At 40.4% G+C, this 14,839-nt stretch overlaps 1 protein-coding gene across 1 annotated transcript in view; it reads right to left on the reverse strand.

Annotated features, from left to right (window-relative positions):
* Positions 1 to 14,839, reverse strand: part of LOC122549719 (vacuolar protein sorting-associated protein 4B-like) — a 48,316-nt gene that overhangs the window by 12,843 nt on the left and 20,634 nt on the right. The window contains exons 7-9 of the mRNA XM_043689616.2: positions 14,239 to 14,387; positions 11,466 to 11,547; positions 5,682 to 5,901 (exon numbers count right to left, since the gene is read on the reverse strand). Of these exons, the coding sequence (XP_043545551.1) occupies positions 5,682 to 5,901; positions 11,466 to 11,547; positions 14,239 to 14,387 (451 nt within the window). The remainder of the gene's footprint in view (positions 1 to 5,681; positions 5,902 to 11,465; positions 11,548 to 14,238; positions 14,388 to 14,839) is intronic.

The following is a 14,839-nucleotide window of genomic DNA, read 5'->3' on the forward strand; positions in this document are numbered from 1 at the left end:
TCACCAAAAAGAGACAACCTAACCACCGCCCTTTGACACTCAATGGTGTTACCATCACTGAATCTTTCCACTATCAGTGGCATTACCATTGACCAGAAACTCAACTGGCCTTGCGACATATACACAGTGTCTACAAGTGCACGTCAGAGGCTAGGAATGCTGCGAGTAACTCAGTTCCTGACTCCTGAAAGCATGTCCATCTGCAAAGCACAAATCAGACGTGTGCTGGAATACTCCCCACTTACCTGGATGTGTGCAGCTCCAATAACACTCGAGAAGCTTCACACCATTCAGGACAAAGCAGCTCGCTTGATTGGCATCTTATCCTCAAATATCCCACACCATCTACCACCGATGCTCAGTAGCAGCAGTGTACACTATCTATCTATAAGATGTGCTGAAAAATTCACCAAAGATCAATAATAGCACCTTCTGAACCCACAACTACTTCCATCTCAAAGTACACGGGCAGCAGATTTATGGAAAAATGTCCACCTGCAATTTCTCTTCCAAGTCACTCAATCCTGACTTGGAAACACAGTGTTCCTTCATTGTCACTGGGTCAAAATTCTGGAATTCTTTCTTTAATGGCATTGTGAGTCAACCTACAGCAGTTCAAGGATGCAGCTCAAGAGCCAGCAAAGCCTATATCCCATGAATGAATAAAAATAAATCTGCTGGCCAACCACAAGTTAAACATTTGAAATCTGCAATAAACACAAAGTATTGGACATATTCAGATCCGGTAGCATCTGATCAGAGTTAACATTCAGATGATGACCCTTCGTTAGAATTAGCTGTTTGTCTATAAATAACCAATGACTAAAATGTTGTTTGTTACTGCAGCCACTATTCACAACAGACTAGTATTTACTGCTGAGCTAGTCATGTCACAAACAAGTAAATTTTTATTATGCAAAGTTTGAACCAAAGGACTTAGCTATCCAAATAATTCATCAAATAATGTACATAATTCGTGAAATGCTCTGACTTGCTACAGAAATATATTGAGCACTGACAGGAGCATTCAAACTTAGGCAGAAATATTTGCAAAACTTCGTTTGAATTTGCAACAATGCACCAAATTTAACACGGTCATTCTTTAAGAAAATTGCTCAACTCAAATGCTCTCTCAATAATTAGATTTCGTGGGGTTTCATGGAACTCCACTCCTCAATCTACATTTCTGAGCCATGACAAAAACCACAGGTTTACTAGGCTGGTAAACTTTTAAAACAACATGCTGCAATTTCCTAAAGTTTTGTCAAAACACTAAGGAAAGCTGTATCACAGTTTAATACTTGAATGCATTTGTAAAGTGCTCACGTTTCTTATACAATACAGAACACAGAAGTCACTATTCAGCAAGTGGAAACTTAATGGATTTTGGGGTTAGGAAAAATGCACAAATAGGATCATTTTTAGGAAAGCCAGGAAAATACAACAGGAAGTGGATCATATTTCAGTGGTGATTTTTGCATCTGATCAGTCATGATGTAACTTCTACTGTGTAAAATGTCTAAGCTTTAAACCTCCAGAGTTAGCCTAAGACGTGAAAGAGAGTTGGTTAGAATTCAGACCAGGATAGATCGATTTGGATATGAATTGAAAAGAATGAATTGATTTTTTTAAAACAGTAAGTTTTCTTTTAAGAACTTGATTCATCTAGGTCTCAATAACTGGCAGGTAATTTTGAACTTAGCAGCAGCCTTGAGCTCAATATTGAAGATAGAAATAACAACGAGTGTCAACAGTTTACCTGTTAACATTGAATCATGTCAATGATATGACCGATGGGAACCTCTCCCAAGAATAAGATGGAGGAAGAATAAATAGAATCTTTTGAAAATCAACATACAGTAATACTGGAAGGGAAACCTTTAAAATAGATATACTCCTCTTGTTGTACCAGGCATGAATGAACCCATCCAAAAGCTGCGGGAGAAATTGGAAAGCAGAGCAGATCATACAGTCTGAGTCCGACAACACAGATACAGGCTCTTTGGCCCAAACTGGACCATGCCGACCAAAACGTCCATCTACGCTAATCCCATTTTTCTAAAGTCTTTTACATGTTGTTAATGTACCTTCTTGAACCACTTCCGCTGGCAGTTCATTCCATACACTTATTACCCTCTGTGTAAAAAGGTTGCCTCTAAGGTTCCCTTTTATTCTTTCCCCTTAACCTTAAACTGATGCCCTCTATTCCTTGATTCGCCAATCCTGGGAAAAAGACTGAGTGCATTCACTCTATCCATGCCTCTCATGATCTTATACACTTCTATAAGATCCCCCTGCAACCTCCTTGCTCTAAAGAAAAAAGTTCCAGCCTGTCCAACCTCTCCGTGTAACTCAGACCATTGAGTCCTGGCAACATCCTTGTAAACATCTTCTGCAGTCTTTCCAGTTTAATAACCTCCTTCCTATCACAAAGTGACTAAAACTGAATACAATACTCCAAGTACAGCCTCACCAACGTCCTGTACAACTGCAACATAACTCCCTAATGTCTCTACTCAAGCCCTGACTGATGAAGGCAGTGTGCCTAAAGTTTTCTTCACTGCCCTGTCTATTTGTGACTCCACTTTCAGAAACCGTGCACCTGAACTCCAAGGTCCTTCTGTTCCACTACACTCCTTCAGGCCTTACCAGTCACTATGAAACGCTTACCTTGATTTGACTTTCCAAAATATAAGACCTCACACTTCCATATATTAAACTCCATTTGCCATTTCTGGGCCCATTTCCCCAGCTGATCAAGGTCCTGCTGCAATTTTTGATAACTTTCCTAACGGTCCATGACACCTCCTATTTTAGTATCATCTGCAACTTACTAATTATGCCTTGTACATTCACATCCAAATCATTGATTTAGATAACAAACAGCAATGGGCCCAGCACTAGCCCGAGGCACTCCAATAGTCACAGGCCTCAGGTCCGACAAGCATCCTTCCACTGTTACCCTCTGCTTCCTACCATAAAGCCAATTTGCCAGCTCCCCCTGGATTCCATGAAATCTAACCTTCCAGAGCAGCCTACCACTTCGACCTTATCGAAGGCCTTACCGAAATCCATATTAACTACGTCTACCGCCCTGCCCTCGTCAACCTTCCTGGTCACTTCATCAAAGAACTCGTAACAAATTTGTGAGGCATGATCTCCCACGCACAAAGCCATGCTGAATACTCCTAATCAAACCCTGTCTTTCCAAATGCATATATATCTTATTTCCCAGTCTTCTCCAGTAACTTATCTATCACAGACTTTAGACTTACTGGTCTATAGTTCTCAGGTTTTCGTTGCAGCCCTTCTTGAATAAGGGCACAACATTCACGACCCTCCAGTCTTCTAAAACCTCAACTGTGTGTAACTACGATGCAAAAGTGTCAGCCAGGGCCCCCCTTCTCTAGCGTCTTGCAGTGTTCTTGGATATATCTGGTCAGGACCAGGAGATTTATCCACCTTAATACTTCTAATACACCCAACATATCCTCTACTAACAGCTAACGATCCGTATCCATGAACACCAACTAGCCACGAAACGACACGACCATCTATCCTTAGTAGCCACACACGCAGATGACAAGCAACATGAATTCGACTGGGACAACACTACCATTATAGGGCAAGCCAAACAGAGAACAGCCAGGGAATTCCTCGAGGCATGGCACTCATCCACAGACTCTATCAACAAACACATTGACCTGGACCCAATATACCGGCCACTACAGCGGACAGCTGGAACTGACAACCGGAAGCGGCAGAGACAGGCCACTATAAATGCCGGAGGAAACATCACAGAAGTGCTTCACAGGAGGCTCCAAAGCACTGAGGATGTCACCTAGACAGGGGACGAAACATTTGCAAGACAAATTCCCAGCTCGGCGAACAGAACCACAACAACGAGCACCCAAGCTACAAATCTTCTCCCAAACTTTGAATTCTCTACTGTGATTTGGACCGTCCCGAAGATATGAACACTAACTTACCAAATTCCCAAGTCTTCATGTCTTTCTCTACAGTAAACACAGGAGAAATATTCATTGAGGACCTCATTCATCTCCTGTGGTTCTATACATACATGTCCACATTGGTCCTTGAGGGGTCCTATTCTCTCTCTAAGCGTATAAAGGAAAAAGACCTGAAGAACCTCTTTGGATTCACCCTAATTTTCTCAGCCAAGGCTATCTCGTGCCCCCTTTTTGCCCTCCTGATTTCCCTCTTCTATAAACTCCTGTATCCCCCTACAGCGAGATACCTCCAGGGATTCCTTGATCCTGGCTGCCTGTACCTAAGCTATAATTCCTTCTTTTTTCTCGCCAAAGTCTCAATATCTTGTCATCAAGGGTTCACTGTCAGGAACATATAGACCTTAAAGGCCTCCATCTCTCTGCAAACAAACTACTCCAATCAACCCCTGCAAAATCCTGTCTAATTCCATCAAATGTCACCACTACTTTGTTATTTCTTAGCTCCACACACAAAGCCTCACTGGATGATTCTTCAGTTATTTCATCTCTGACTACTGCTGTGATACTCGTCTTAATCAAAAATGCAACTCCCCCTCCCTTCTTTCCACCACCTCTGCCCCGCCTAAAGCACCTGTACCTTGGCACATTAAGCCGCCGATCTGCCACTCCCTTAGCCATGTTTCTGTAATGGGTAAAATATCCCAGTCCCAAATACATCGCCCTGAGTACATCGGCCTTACCTGTCAGCCCTCTTGCATTGAAATAGATGCATTTTAATCAAACAAGCATTCCTTGCTCCCTGTTGTATTCCAACCTGACCTGTCTCTTCACTTTACTATTTCTCATTACTGTATCTCCTTCGATCCTCATACTTGCCTCCTTGTTGTTGAGGATCCCATCCTCCCGTTTAAACCTTTCCTTGTAGCATCAGTAAACCTAGCCACCAAGATATTGCTCCCTCTCCAGTTCAGATGCTATCCATCCCTCTTGAACAGGTCACTTCTGCCCCAGAAAAGATCCCAATGATCTAAAAATCTGAATCTGTACCCCAAATCTTTAGCCACACATTCATCTGCCATATCCTCCTGCTCTTATCCTCACTAGCACGAGGCACTGGAAGTAATCCAGAAATTATCACCGACGAGGTCCTGATTTTGAACTTTTTTCCAAGCTCTCTATAATCACTCTGCAGGATCTCATCCCTATTTCTACCTATGTTACTTGTGCCAATGTGCTGATCACTCTTCCTGGACAGCCGCTCCGAGACATCCTGGACCGTGGCACCCGGGAGGCAACACACCGTCCTGGGTTCTCATTTGCAACCACAGAATCTCCTGCCCCTTAACTATCCTATCACTAAGGTCCTGTCTAACTTTACCCTTTCTTGTTGTGCCCAGAGCTAGTTGTAGTGCCAACGACCAGGCCACTGCTGCTTTCCCCTGAATGGTCATGCCCCCCGTAGCAGCATCCAACAGGTCCTTAAAGGAAAATAAATCATAACTCATTTTGGATACTGTTCTCCCAAGTTCAATCATTGACACACGAGCTGGTGAGTATCAGAGAAAACGAGCCATAACATGGAGACTTAAATTTAAAAAAAGAGAAAGGGCGAGATATGATTTCAACTTTGCTTAGTGCAATTTCTTTATTGATTGTGTAGATAAATGTAGAGTGGGCAAATCCTGGTTAAAATTTTTATTGGTATCTTACCTTCTTGAAATGAGTAGCAGACTGAACTTTTCTGACTGGCTGCATCAAAGCGTCTCGCACTATGATACTGATGTCAGCCCCAGAATATCCATCCGTTTTCTTTGCCAATATCCGGTAATCTTCATCAGACAGACTGTTTTGAGTTGTTCCAAGGTGCAGTCTAAACATTATAGCACGAGCACCCTGATCAGGCAATGGAATATAGATACGTTTCTCAAATCTGGAAAACAACAGTTTCAGTGTAAGAAATTTTGTAACACTGAAGACATCAGTGAGAGACAGGAGGATTAACTTAATTTGGTCAATGTTAATGGTAATCATTGGGCATAGAAAGCGTTTTGACTATCCGGATAAGCACATACATGGCATTACTGTATATTTTAGCAATGCTTCACTAAGTTAAGGGTTGAGTTAGGAGATGACTTAGCATTCTGAAAGGGGATAGAGAACCTGTTAATGCTCTGGGGCCAAGGATTCAAATCCCACCACAGCATGATGAAAAATGAATTCAACTGAAGTAACCTAATGGTGATCAAGAAACCATTATTCTTGTTAAAAACCCATTAGTTTCATTAATATAGTTTCAGAAAGTTAAAGAACATCTACCATCTTCACCTAGATTTGCCAACATGGAACTCCAGATACATTGCCCTCAGTTATATCTGTTCATTACATTTCTCTCATTGAACTTTGTATCAAAACAGACTACTTGGGAAAATCCAAAACACCTGGAAATGACAATAGCATACATGACTTTATTAACCCTGCAAATTCCTCCTTACCAACATCCAAGGGCCTGTCACAAAATTGGGAGAGCTGTGTCACAGAGGCTAGTCAAACAACAGCCTGACAGTCATTCTCAAGGCATCATACCGTAGTGCTGTCTCAGCCATTAAAACAAACCTCAAGCACAGCAGAATAATGGGGTACAGTTGGGAGTTGCTTGGAAATCCTTCACACTTACTCTGAACTCCATTAAGTCTCATGACATCAGGTCAAACATTGGCAAAGAAGACTCCTGCTGATTACCACCTAATGTTCTCACTCAGTTGATAAAATCAATTCTCCTCCATGCTGAAATTGGTGGAAGCACTAAGGGTGGTAAGTGCACAAAATGTTGTCCAATTGAGGAACCTCAATGCCAAAGACTGGCTCAGCTCCACCAGTATTTATCAAGCTGACAGTACTTAAGGACATAGCTGCTAAACCTTGTTCTCACCAATCTAAATGCAACAGACGCATCTGTCCAGAACAGTTTTGGGAGGAGTGACCACCAGAGTCCCGGCAAGGAGACCCATCTTCACACTGAAGACATTCTATTGTGCTGTGATAGTCCACAATGCTAAATGGAACAGACTTCAAACAGATATAGTAACTCCAGACTCAGGATCCATGTGGTACTGTGGACCATCAGCAGCAGAATTTTATTAAGACCATAAAATATAGAAACAGAATTAGGCCATTTGGACCGTCCAGTCTGCTCTGTCATTCAGTCATGGCTGAGAGGTTTCGCAACCCCACATTCTCCTGCTTTCTCCCCATAATCTTTGATTCCCTTACTTATCAAGAAGCTGTCTTAAATACACTCAATGACTTGGTCTGCACAGCATTGAGTTCCAAAGATTCACCACTATCTGACTTAAGAAATCACTCCACATTTAAGTCTAAAGGGTCATCATTCACACTGAGGATGTGCCCTTGGGTCCAGTCTCTCCTACAAGTGAAAACACCTTCACCACGTACAGCCTATCCACGTCTCTCAATATTCTGCAAGCTTCCATGAGATTCCACCTCGACCCCTTACCATCATCCTTCAATTCCATAACCGTTCCCATAAACCTCCTCTGGATCCCCTCCTAGACCATCTCATCCTTCCATCAGGCCCCAAAACCGCTCTCAATATTCCAAATGTAGTCTGACCAGAGTCTAATACAGCTTGTATTCCAGGTCTCTCTAAAGGAATGCTAACATTGCATTTGCCTTCCTAATTGCCAGCGGAACCTGCATGTTAATCTGAAGATAATTCTGAAGTAGGACTCCCAAGTTCCTTTGTGTTTCATATTTCTGAAGTCTTTCCCTGTTTAGAAAGTAGTCTATGCTCTATTCATCCTAAAATGCATAACCTCACTGTGTCACATTTTATTTTTCTACTTCTTTCCCACTCTCTTTGCCTTTTCAAGTCCTTCTGCAGCCTTCCCCCTTCCTTAACACTGCCTGTCTTGCCATCTATCTTTAGCATCTACAAATTTGGTACAACACCCTCAATTCCTTTATTCAGATTGTTAATGTATAACATGAATAGTTGTGGAACTCCACCAGTCACTGGCTGTCATCCTGAAAAGGACCTCTTTTATCCTGATTCTCTGCCTTCTGCCAGACAACCAATCCTCTATACATGTCAGTATCTTGCCCCTAATACCATGGGCCATAATCTTATTTAGCAACCTCCTATGCAACACTTTCTGGAAATCCAAGTAGTTCATATCCGTTGGCTCTCCTTTTTCTAACTTGTTTGTTACATCCTCAAAGAATTCTATAAAGTTCATAAAGCCCTGCTGATTCAGCCCTATTTTACTATGCACTTTCAAGTACTCTGCAATCTCATCCTTAATAATAGACTCTCAAATCTTAGCAACTGAGGTCAGGCTAACCAGCTTATAATTTCCCGTCTTCTGTCTTCCTCCCTTTTTAAACAGGGGTGTTACATGAGTCATTTCCCCATCCTCAGGGACCCTCCCCGATTCCAATGATTCCTGAAAGATTACCACCAATGCCTCTACAATCTCCTCAGCTAGCTCCTTCAGAACCCTGGGGGGGTTTCCATCCAATCCAGGCAATTTATCCCCCTTCAGACCATTCAACTTCCCAAGCACCTTCTTCTTTGTGATGGTCACCATACTCATCTCCTCTGCTGCCTGACTCTTAAGTTCAATATGCTGCTGGTGTCTTCCACAGTGAAGACTGATGCAAAATACCTATTCGGTTCCTGACATTTCTTTGTTTCCCATTACTACTTCTCCAGCATCATTTGCCAGCAGTCCAAAATCCACTTTTGCCTCTCTTTTATCTTCTATAAAACTCTTGCAATCTTTTCTGTTGCAAGCTAGCTTACTCTTCTATTTAGTCTTCTCCATTATTGCTTTTTTAGTTGTCCTATTCAACAACAAGCTGTAACCTCACAGATTGGTATATCCCTAGACATTATTACTAAGCCAAGGGATCAACATTGGTTGAATGAATTGTGCAGGAAGGAATGTCAGGATTATAACCAGTCAGACCAATAAATGAGCTGTCAACTTGGTGAAGGTGTAACACAGAATTACTGATGAAGAGTCATCTAGACTTGAAACATTAGCGTGCTCTCTCTCCATGGATGCTGTCTGACCTGCTGTGCTCTCCAGCATTTGTTGTTTTCAGCACAGATCCCAGCATCTGCAGTAATGTGCTCCTACAGGATTCCTTATCGGTCAAGTAGTGACAACAAGCAGATCAAATCAAAACTTTGCAATCCTGCCATATTCAGTTGTGAATGATGGAAGACAATTAAACAATTCACTGGAAGGTTCCAAAAGTAGCCCTGTCCTTTATTCTGCAGGTCCTCAGGATATTAGTGTAGAAGACAAAAGCTGAAGTATTTGCAAACATCTTCAAATAGGAGTAGAATTGATGATTCATCTTAGCCTTGTGCTGGGCATTCCAGCAGCATGGATAATAGTCTCAGCACTTTGATTCATTGCATGATATCAAAGAACACCTAAAGGAACTGGATCCTGCAATGACAATAGGCCCTGACAATATGCAAGCAACAGTACTAAAGATATGTGCACTATAATTATTTGCATCGCTAGCCAGGCTACTCCAGTACGGTTACAACACTGGCTTCTACCAATGTTGGAAACTGCCCACAAAAAAGGATCAAACTTTTCTGGCCAGCTACCATCCCACCAGTCTATTCTCAGTCTTCAACACAATGGAAGATATATTTGCAGTACTATCAAGGAGCACTTTAATCATTTGCTCACTGAAGCTCAGTTTGGGCTCTGCTAGGCCCACAACCCCTAACCTCATTATGGCCTCAGTCCAAACATGGTCAAAAGACTGTAATCAAACCAGGAAGTGAAGATGACAGTCCTTGACATCAAGGCAGTATTTGAATGAGTATGACATGAAGCAACCCTGGCAAACTGGAGGCAATGTTACTCAGGGTCACAGGTCTCTGCCATCTAAGTCATACCTAGTAGAAAGGAAAATTAATAACCTTCAACAGCCACCACCTCAACCACAAAACATCTCTGCAGGAGTTCTTCAGCATTATACCCTCGGTCCAACCATCTTCAGCTGCTTCAATGACCTTCCTTCCATTATAAGGTCAGAAATGGGGATGTTCACACAATGTTCAATGCCATTCACTAGTCCTCAGATAATGAAGCAATCCATGTCCAAATGCAGGAAGAACTGAATAATATTCAGGCTTGGGCTAACAAGAGGCAAGCAATATTTGAGCCATACATATGCCAGACAATGATCATCCCCAACAAAAGTGAATTTAACCAAAACCTCTTGACATTTGCTGAATACCCAGTTATCAACATTCTGGGCGTTACCACTGACCAGAAACTGAACTGGACCAGCTACAAGGGGTCAGTAAGTAAGTCACAGTCACCTCTGGTTTCCGTAATGTCTGTCTATCATCTACAAAGCACAAATCAGAAATGTGATAGAATCCACTTGCCTAGATGAACGCAGCTCATCACTGGATTGGTACCCCATCGAACACCATCAGCATTCACTCCCCTTAACACTGAAGCACAGTGGCAGCGGTGTGTAGAATCCAGAAGATGCACAACAACTCACCAAGGCTACCAAATCAGTATCTACCAAACCAGTCACATCTCCCACATACCAGGACCCTGGCAGTGACAACATATTACCCCCCAAGCCACATATTATCCTAACTGGGAACTATTTCACTATTTCACCATCATGCAACTCCCTCCCTAACAGTATTGTTGGTGTACCTACATCACATGGTTGCAGATATACAAGAAGGCAGCTCAGCACCACTTTCTCAAAAGAAATTAGGGATTGGCAATAAATTAATTAATAAACAATGCTAAACAATTTAGGATTCTCTGGTATTATCTAGTGCCAAATGAAGTGCCAAACAAATTAAGACACCACCAGTATCTCCAAGATAATTTAAGACCTTCACAGAAAGTACCTGTCGTGGTTAAATAGATCTTTATGGTACTTACTTTTTATCCCCTAATCTTGCAATTTATACTTGAAAATAAATTGCAATAACAATAGAAAACCATGATTAAACAAACGAGAACAATTTCCTATCATGGGCAGGGGCAGCATCGATCATTTGCAAATAAATACAAGTATTAAGCAAGATGTATGCATTTAGGATTTCACATTTAGATTAGTTCCTTCTCTCTGAAACAGTAGGAATATCTCAGGAGGTTGTACATAGCTTTTCATATCCAAGATTCACAGCTTTTTATACAATTACATTATTCAATAGAAGCATGAAATGTGTACATAAAATGCTTTATGGGAGATAATGACTCAGTGAAAAATTGGTCTGTAATTCTTAGGAGTGCAATGTTTCATAACAAATTGCTCTCAGTTGCCTTGACAGCAGGTTTGTCAACCATAAAGAAGCAGCATCATGCATGCATGATCTTAGGGAGTCATAATTTGTTTACCAGTGTGGGTAATCTTGTGACATGCTATTTAATTCACAGAGCATTAGCTTTAGAAAAAGTGGCATTTTACCTCCTCCTTATAGCAGAATCTAGAACCCATGGGATATTTGTTGCTCCAAGTACCAAGATTCCTTCATTATCCACTCCAACACCTGCCAAAAGTTGTCAGTAGTTTTATTGCATGTGTATTATATAAATAACAGGACATAATAGGAAGTTAATCAGAAATGTGTCAAGTTGAAAAATCCAAAACACGAAATTTAGATTAAATAAATTGAGGCTGTTATTCCCATAGTGTATAGTTAACATACCTCAGCTAATATTCAGGTTCACCACTCAGCAATGGAGTCAGATTATTCATTGAAAAAAGCTTGTGGTTCATAAGGCAGCAAATTTTCATCAATACATGAAGCAGCAAAATATTTTTCGACCAAAACACTTTCAGTTGTTACTGGTAGAAATCACAACAGACGTTCAATTCAGGCTCTCCGTTCATTTTGAAATAGTGGCATGTCAGGAAAACTGATGAATGGAGATATGATTCTGGGAAACTGAAATGCTGCAGTAGTCAAGTTTAATGAAGTATTTTCCTTACATCTGATACACAAGTTTCAAGGTTTTCTTGGGAGAGGAATGTTGGTTTAAAAGATCAATGTTTGGTGGTCTGGCAATTACAACGATCAAATAAATTTCATCCAATGATACTAATTTTGCTTGGTCTCTGAAGTATTTAATTTGATTGAATGTTCCTATTACATTCTTTTAGGATCCCAGCTGATGGTTTTACTGGACAAGCCAAATCCCAGACTGAAATCTGGCTTAATAGGTCATAGCTGAAAATGTGTTGCTGGAAAAGCGCAGTAGGTCAGGCAGCATCCAAGGAACAGGAGAATCGATGTTTCGGGCATAAGCCCTTCTTCATTCTTCATTTACTGAGGTGGTCTTTGACTGAATCACAAGCATATGGTCTGGTTTGATTTTAACAATGAAAATGAAGTTCATAATGCAAAAGATATGAAAACAATAGAATAAGCTCAACTACTTACTTATAACATACATTCAAAGATTTTGGGATACATGGCAAAATGAAATCCCATTAATTCCAACAACACTCCTTTATATAACACCAGAGAAAAAAATCCTCTTTCAATTAAACACAGGGTTTGACTTTGCTGGTCACAAGAATCTTCTCACTTCTTTCTTAAGCCTTCATACAACTGAACTTAGATTTTCTCAGCCTCAAACAACCCTGTCAAACAACTGTTATAGATCTTTAAAACCACACTCGTTAGTCTGGGGTAAGTAATTTCTTAACAGTTCTAAACTATTACCGTTTCTCAGAAGCATTTATTCTTGCACATCCAGGTTTAGCTAAAACATCTGAAAACTGCAACAACGTTTCACCCTGATCCCGGCCATTTACAGTTGGTTCTCCTACTCAAAAGGAAAACTATTTTCAGAAACTCAAACTGATCTCCTCATGCAAAACTGTTTACTTCTGTTTGCTGGCAAAAATTATCCCAGTGAAGATAAATTCCCATTAGCTTTCAAGCAATCTCTCTCAGACCTTTTAATTTTAAAGAAATCACAGTGGCTACAGAAATACCTATGAGGTAATAAATAAATCCCTCTGACACAGACCATGCCACTAGTCCAAATCCAAACTTTAAACTAAATGGTCATAAAAGTAGAAATCAGTTTATATCTGAATACGAACATATGAATTTGGAGTAAACTACTCAAGCCTGCTGCAGCCTTGAACAGGATTATGGTTGATCCAATTATTCCACATGTTCCTGATAATCTTTCACCCGCTTACACATCAAGAACCTTACTAGCTTTGCCATAAAAATATACGAGGACTCAATTAAGGTGATAGAAGCAGAGAGTTCTCAAGACCTTTTACGAGAAAAATAAACCCTCATCTCTTTTGAATGGTCAACCTCTTATTTTAAAACAATGATCCATTTCGAGACCTTTTCAAAAGGACGAACATCCTTTCCACACGCATTCTGTCCAGACCTCTCAGGATTACGTTTTAATCAACTCACCTTTTACTCTAAACCGTGAATACAATACTAACCTAGCTAGCCTTCTTTCAGAAGGCATCCATCTATTCTCGGTATCAGTCTAATAACACTTCTCTGAAGAGTTTCAATTAATTTACAAGTAGACACGGTACTTCAGATATCATCTCATCAATGGCATGTGTAATCCAAACACAATGTGCTTATTTTTGTTTTCAATTATTCTCCTGACAAATAATATTCCATTATCTTTCCTAATTACTGCAGGTCAGAGTTCATACAAATGAAAATTCTCAAGTTTTTGAATGATGCAGATGCAGGCTTCAATTCTACATTTGGAACTTCCCAAGACATAATTGAGTCTCAAATAAACTTAGAGGATTTTGTTATCTCCCCCTGCTACAGTAGCTGGGAGGAACAGACCCTCAGCATATGCTGTGTTGGTCAATAACTCTTCCAAATATTTAGGTAGTTCATATTGTAACAATTTTGAAGTATATTAACTAATAAAAAAGGATCACAGAAACATCATGTCATGGGACACAATCAAAGGACAAAGGATGCAATATTTCGCTGAAATTCTGGAAACTCAAGTTCATTTTCTTTTAAGCAAGGAATCAGAATTTCAGAAACTTCCTTGTGGAGGCTACTTGGTTGGATAATGCGCCCAATTAAAGAACTAACCAACTATAGTAAAGTAATGGGTCTGGAGGCCTGAATGAACTTGTATGATTCCATAATTTAGTTTTAATAAAACTTTACACACAGATCATAAATAAGACTACTTATTTGATTAGCCATCACAAGGAAGCTTACCCTGCATTTGGACCAAGAATTCAGTTTTAATACGCCTTGCAGCTTCACTTTCATTTTCACTCCGTGAGCCACAAAGAGAATCAACCTCATCAATGAAGATAATTGAAGGCTTGTGCTCTCGGGCAAGCTGAAATAAATTCTTTACCAACCTGAGTAAAGCAAAAGTAGAAATACAGAAGTGATTGAGTGCATGGATTTAAAGGAATAACATTCCCGTCATATAGCCACCAAACGTTTGAGATAGACTTTACATCTAAAAAGACTTGGAAATCAATTCACATTCACAAATCTTACTTCATTTTTTTCAAAGATCTATCATTGCACTTTTAGGTTACGATTTACCAGTTACCTTTCCTCATTCTTTTGTTCTCAAAGTCCCCAACGTAATTGCAGATTATGGCCAATGGTTACTTTTTAAGAGAGTTGCTAAAGACTTTGGTCCAATTGCATTCTAGATATTTACTAAGCAACCTGCTCAGGGTTGTTATTGCATAGATTTAGAGCAGTTGGGACTTGAACCCAGAAACCACTGTTCCACTGTTTGTCCATATATTCACATGCGTAGATTTGTTACTTGCACATTATTAAGACTTAACCCATG

The sequence above is a fragment of the Chiloscyllium plagiosum genome, unplaced genomic scaffold (assembly GCF_037043375.1).
Source record: "Chiloscyllium plagiosum isolate Xiang-an unplaced genomic scaffold, Cpla_swu_hap1 HiC_scaffold_5, whole genome shotgun sequence".
In the NCBI taxonomy this organism is placed as follows: Eukaryota; Metazoa; Chordata; class Chondrichthyes; order Orectolobiformes; family Hemiscylliidae; genus Chiloscyllium; species Chiloscyllium plagiosum.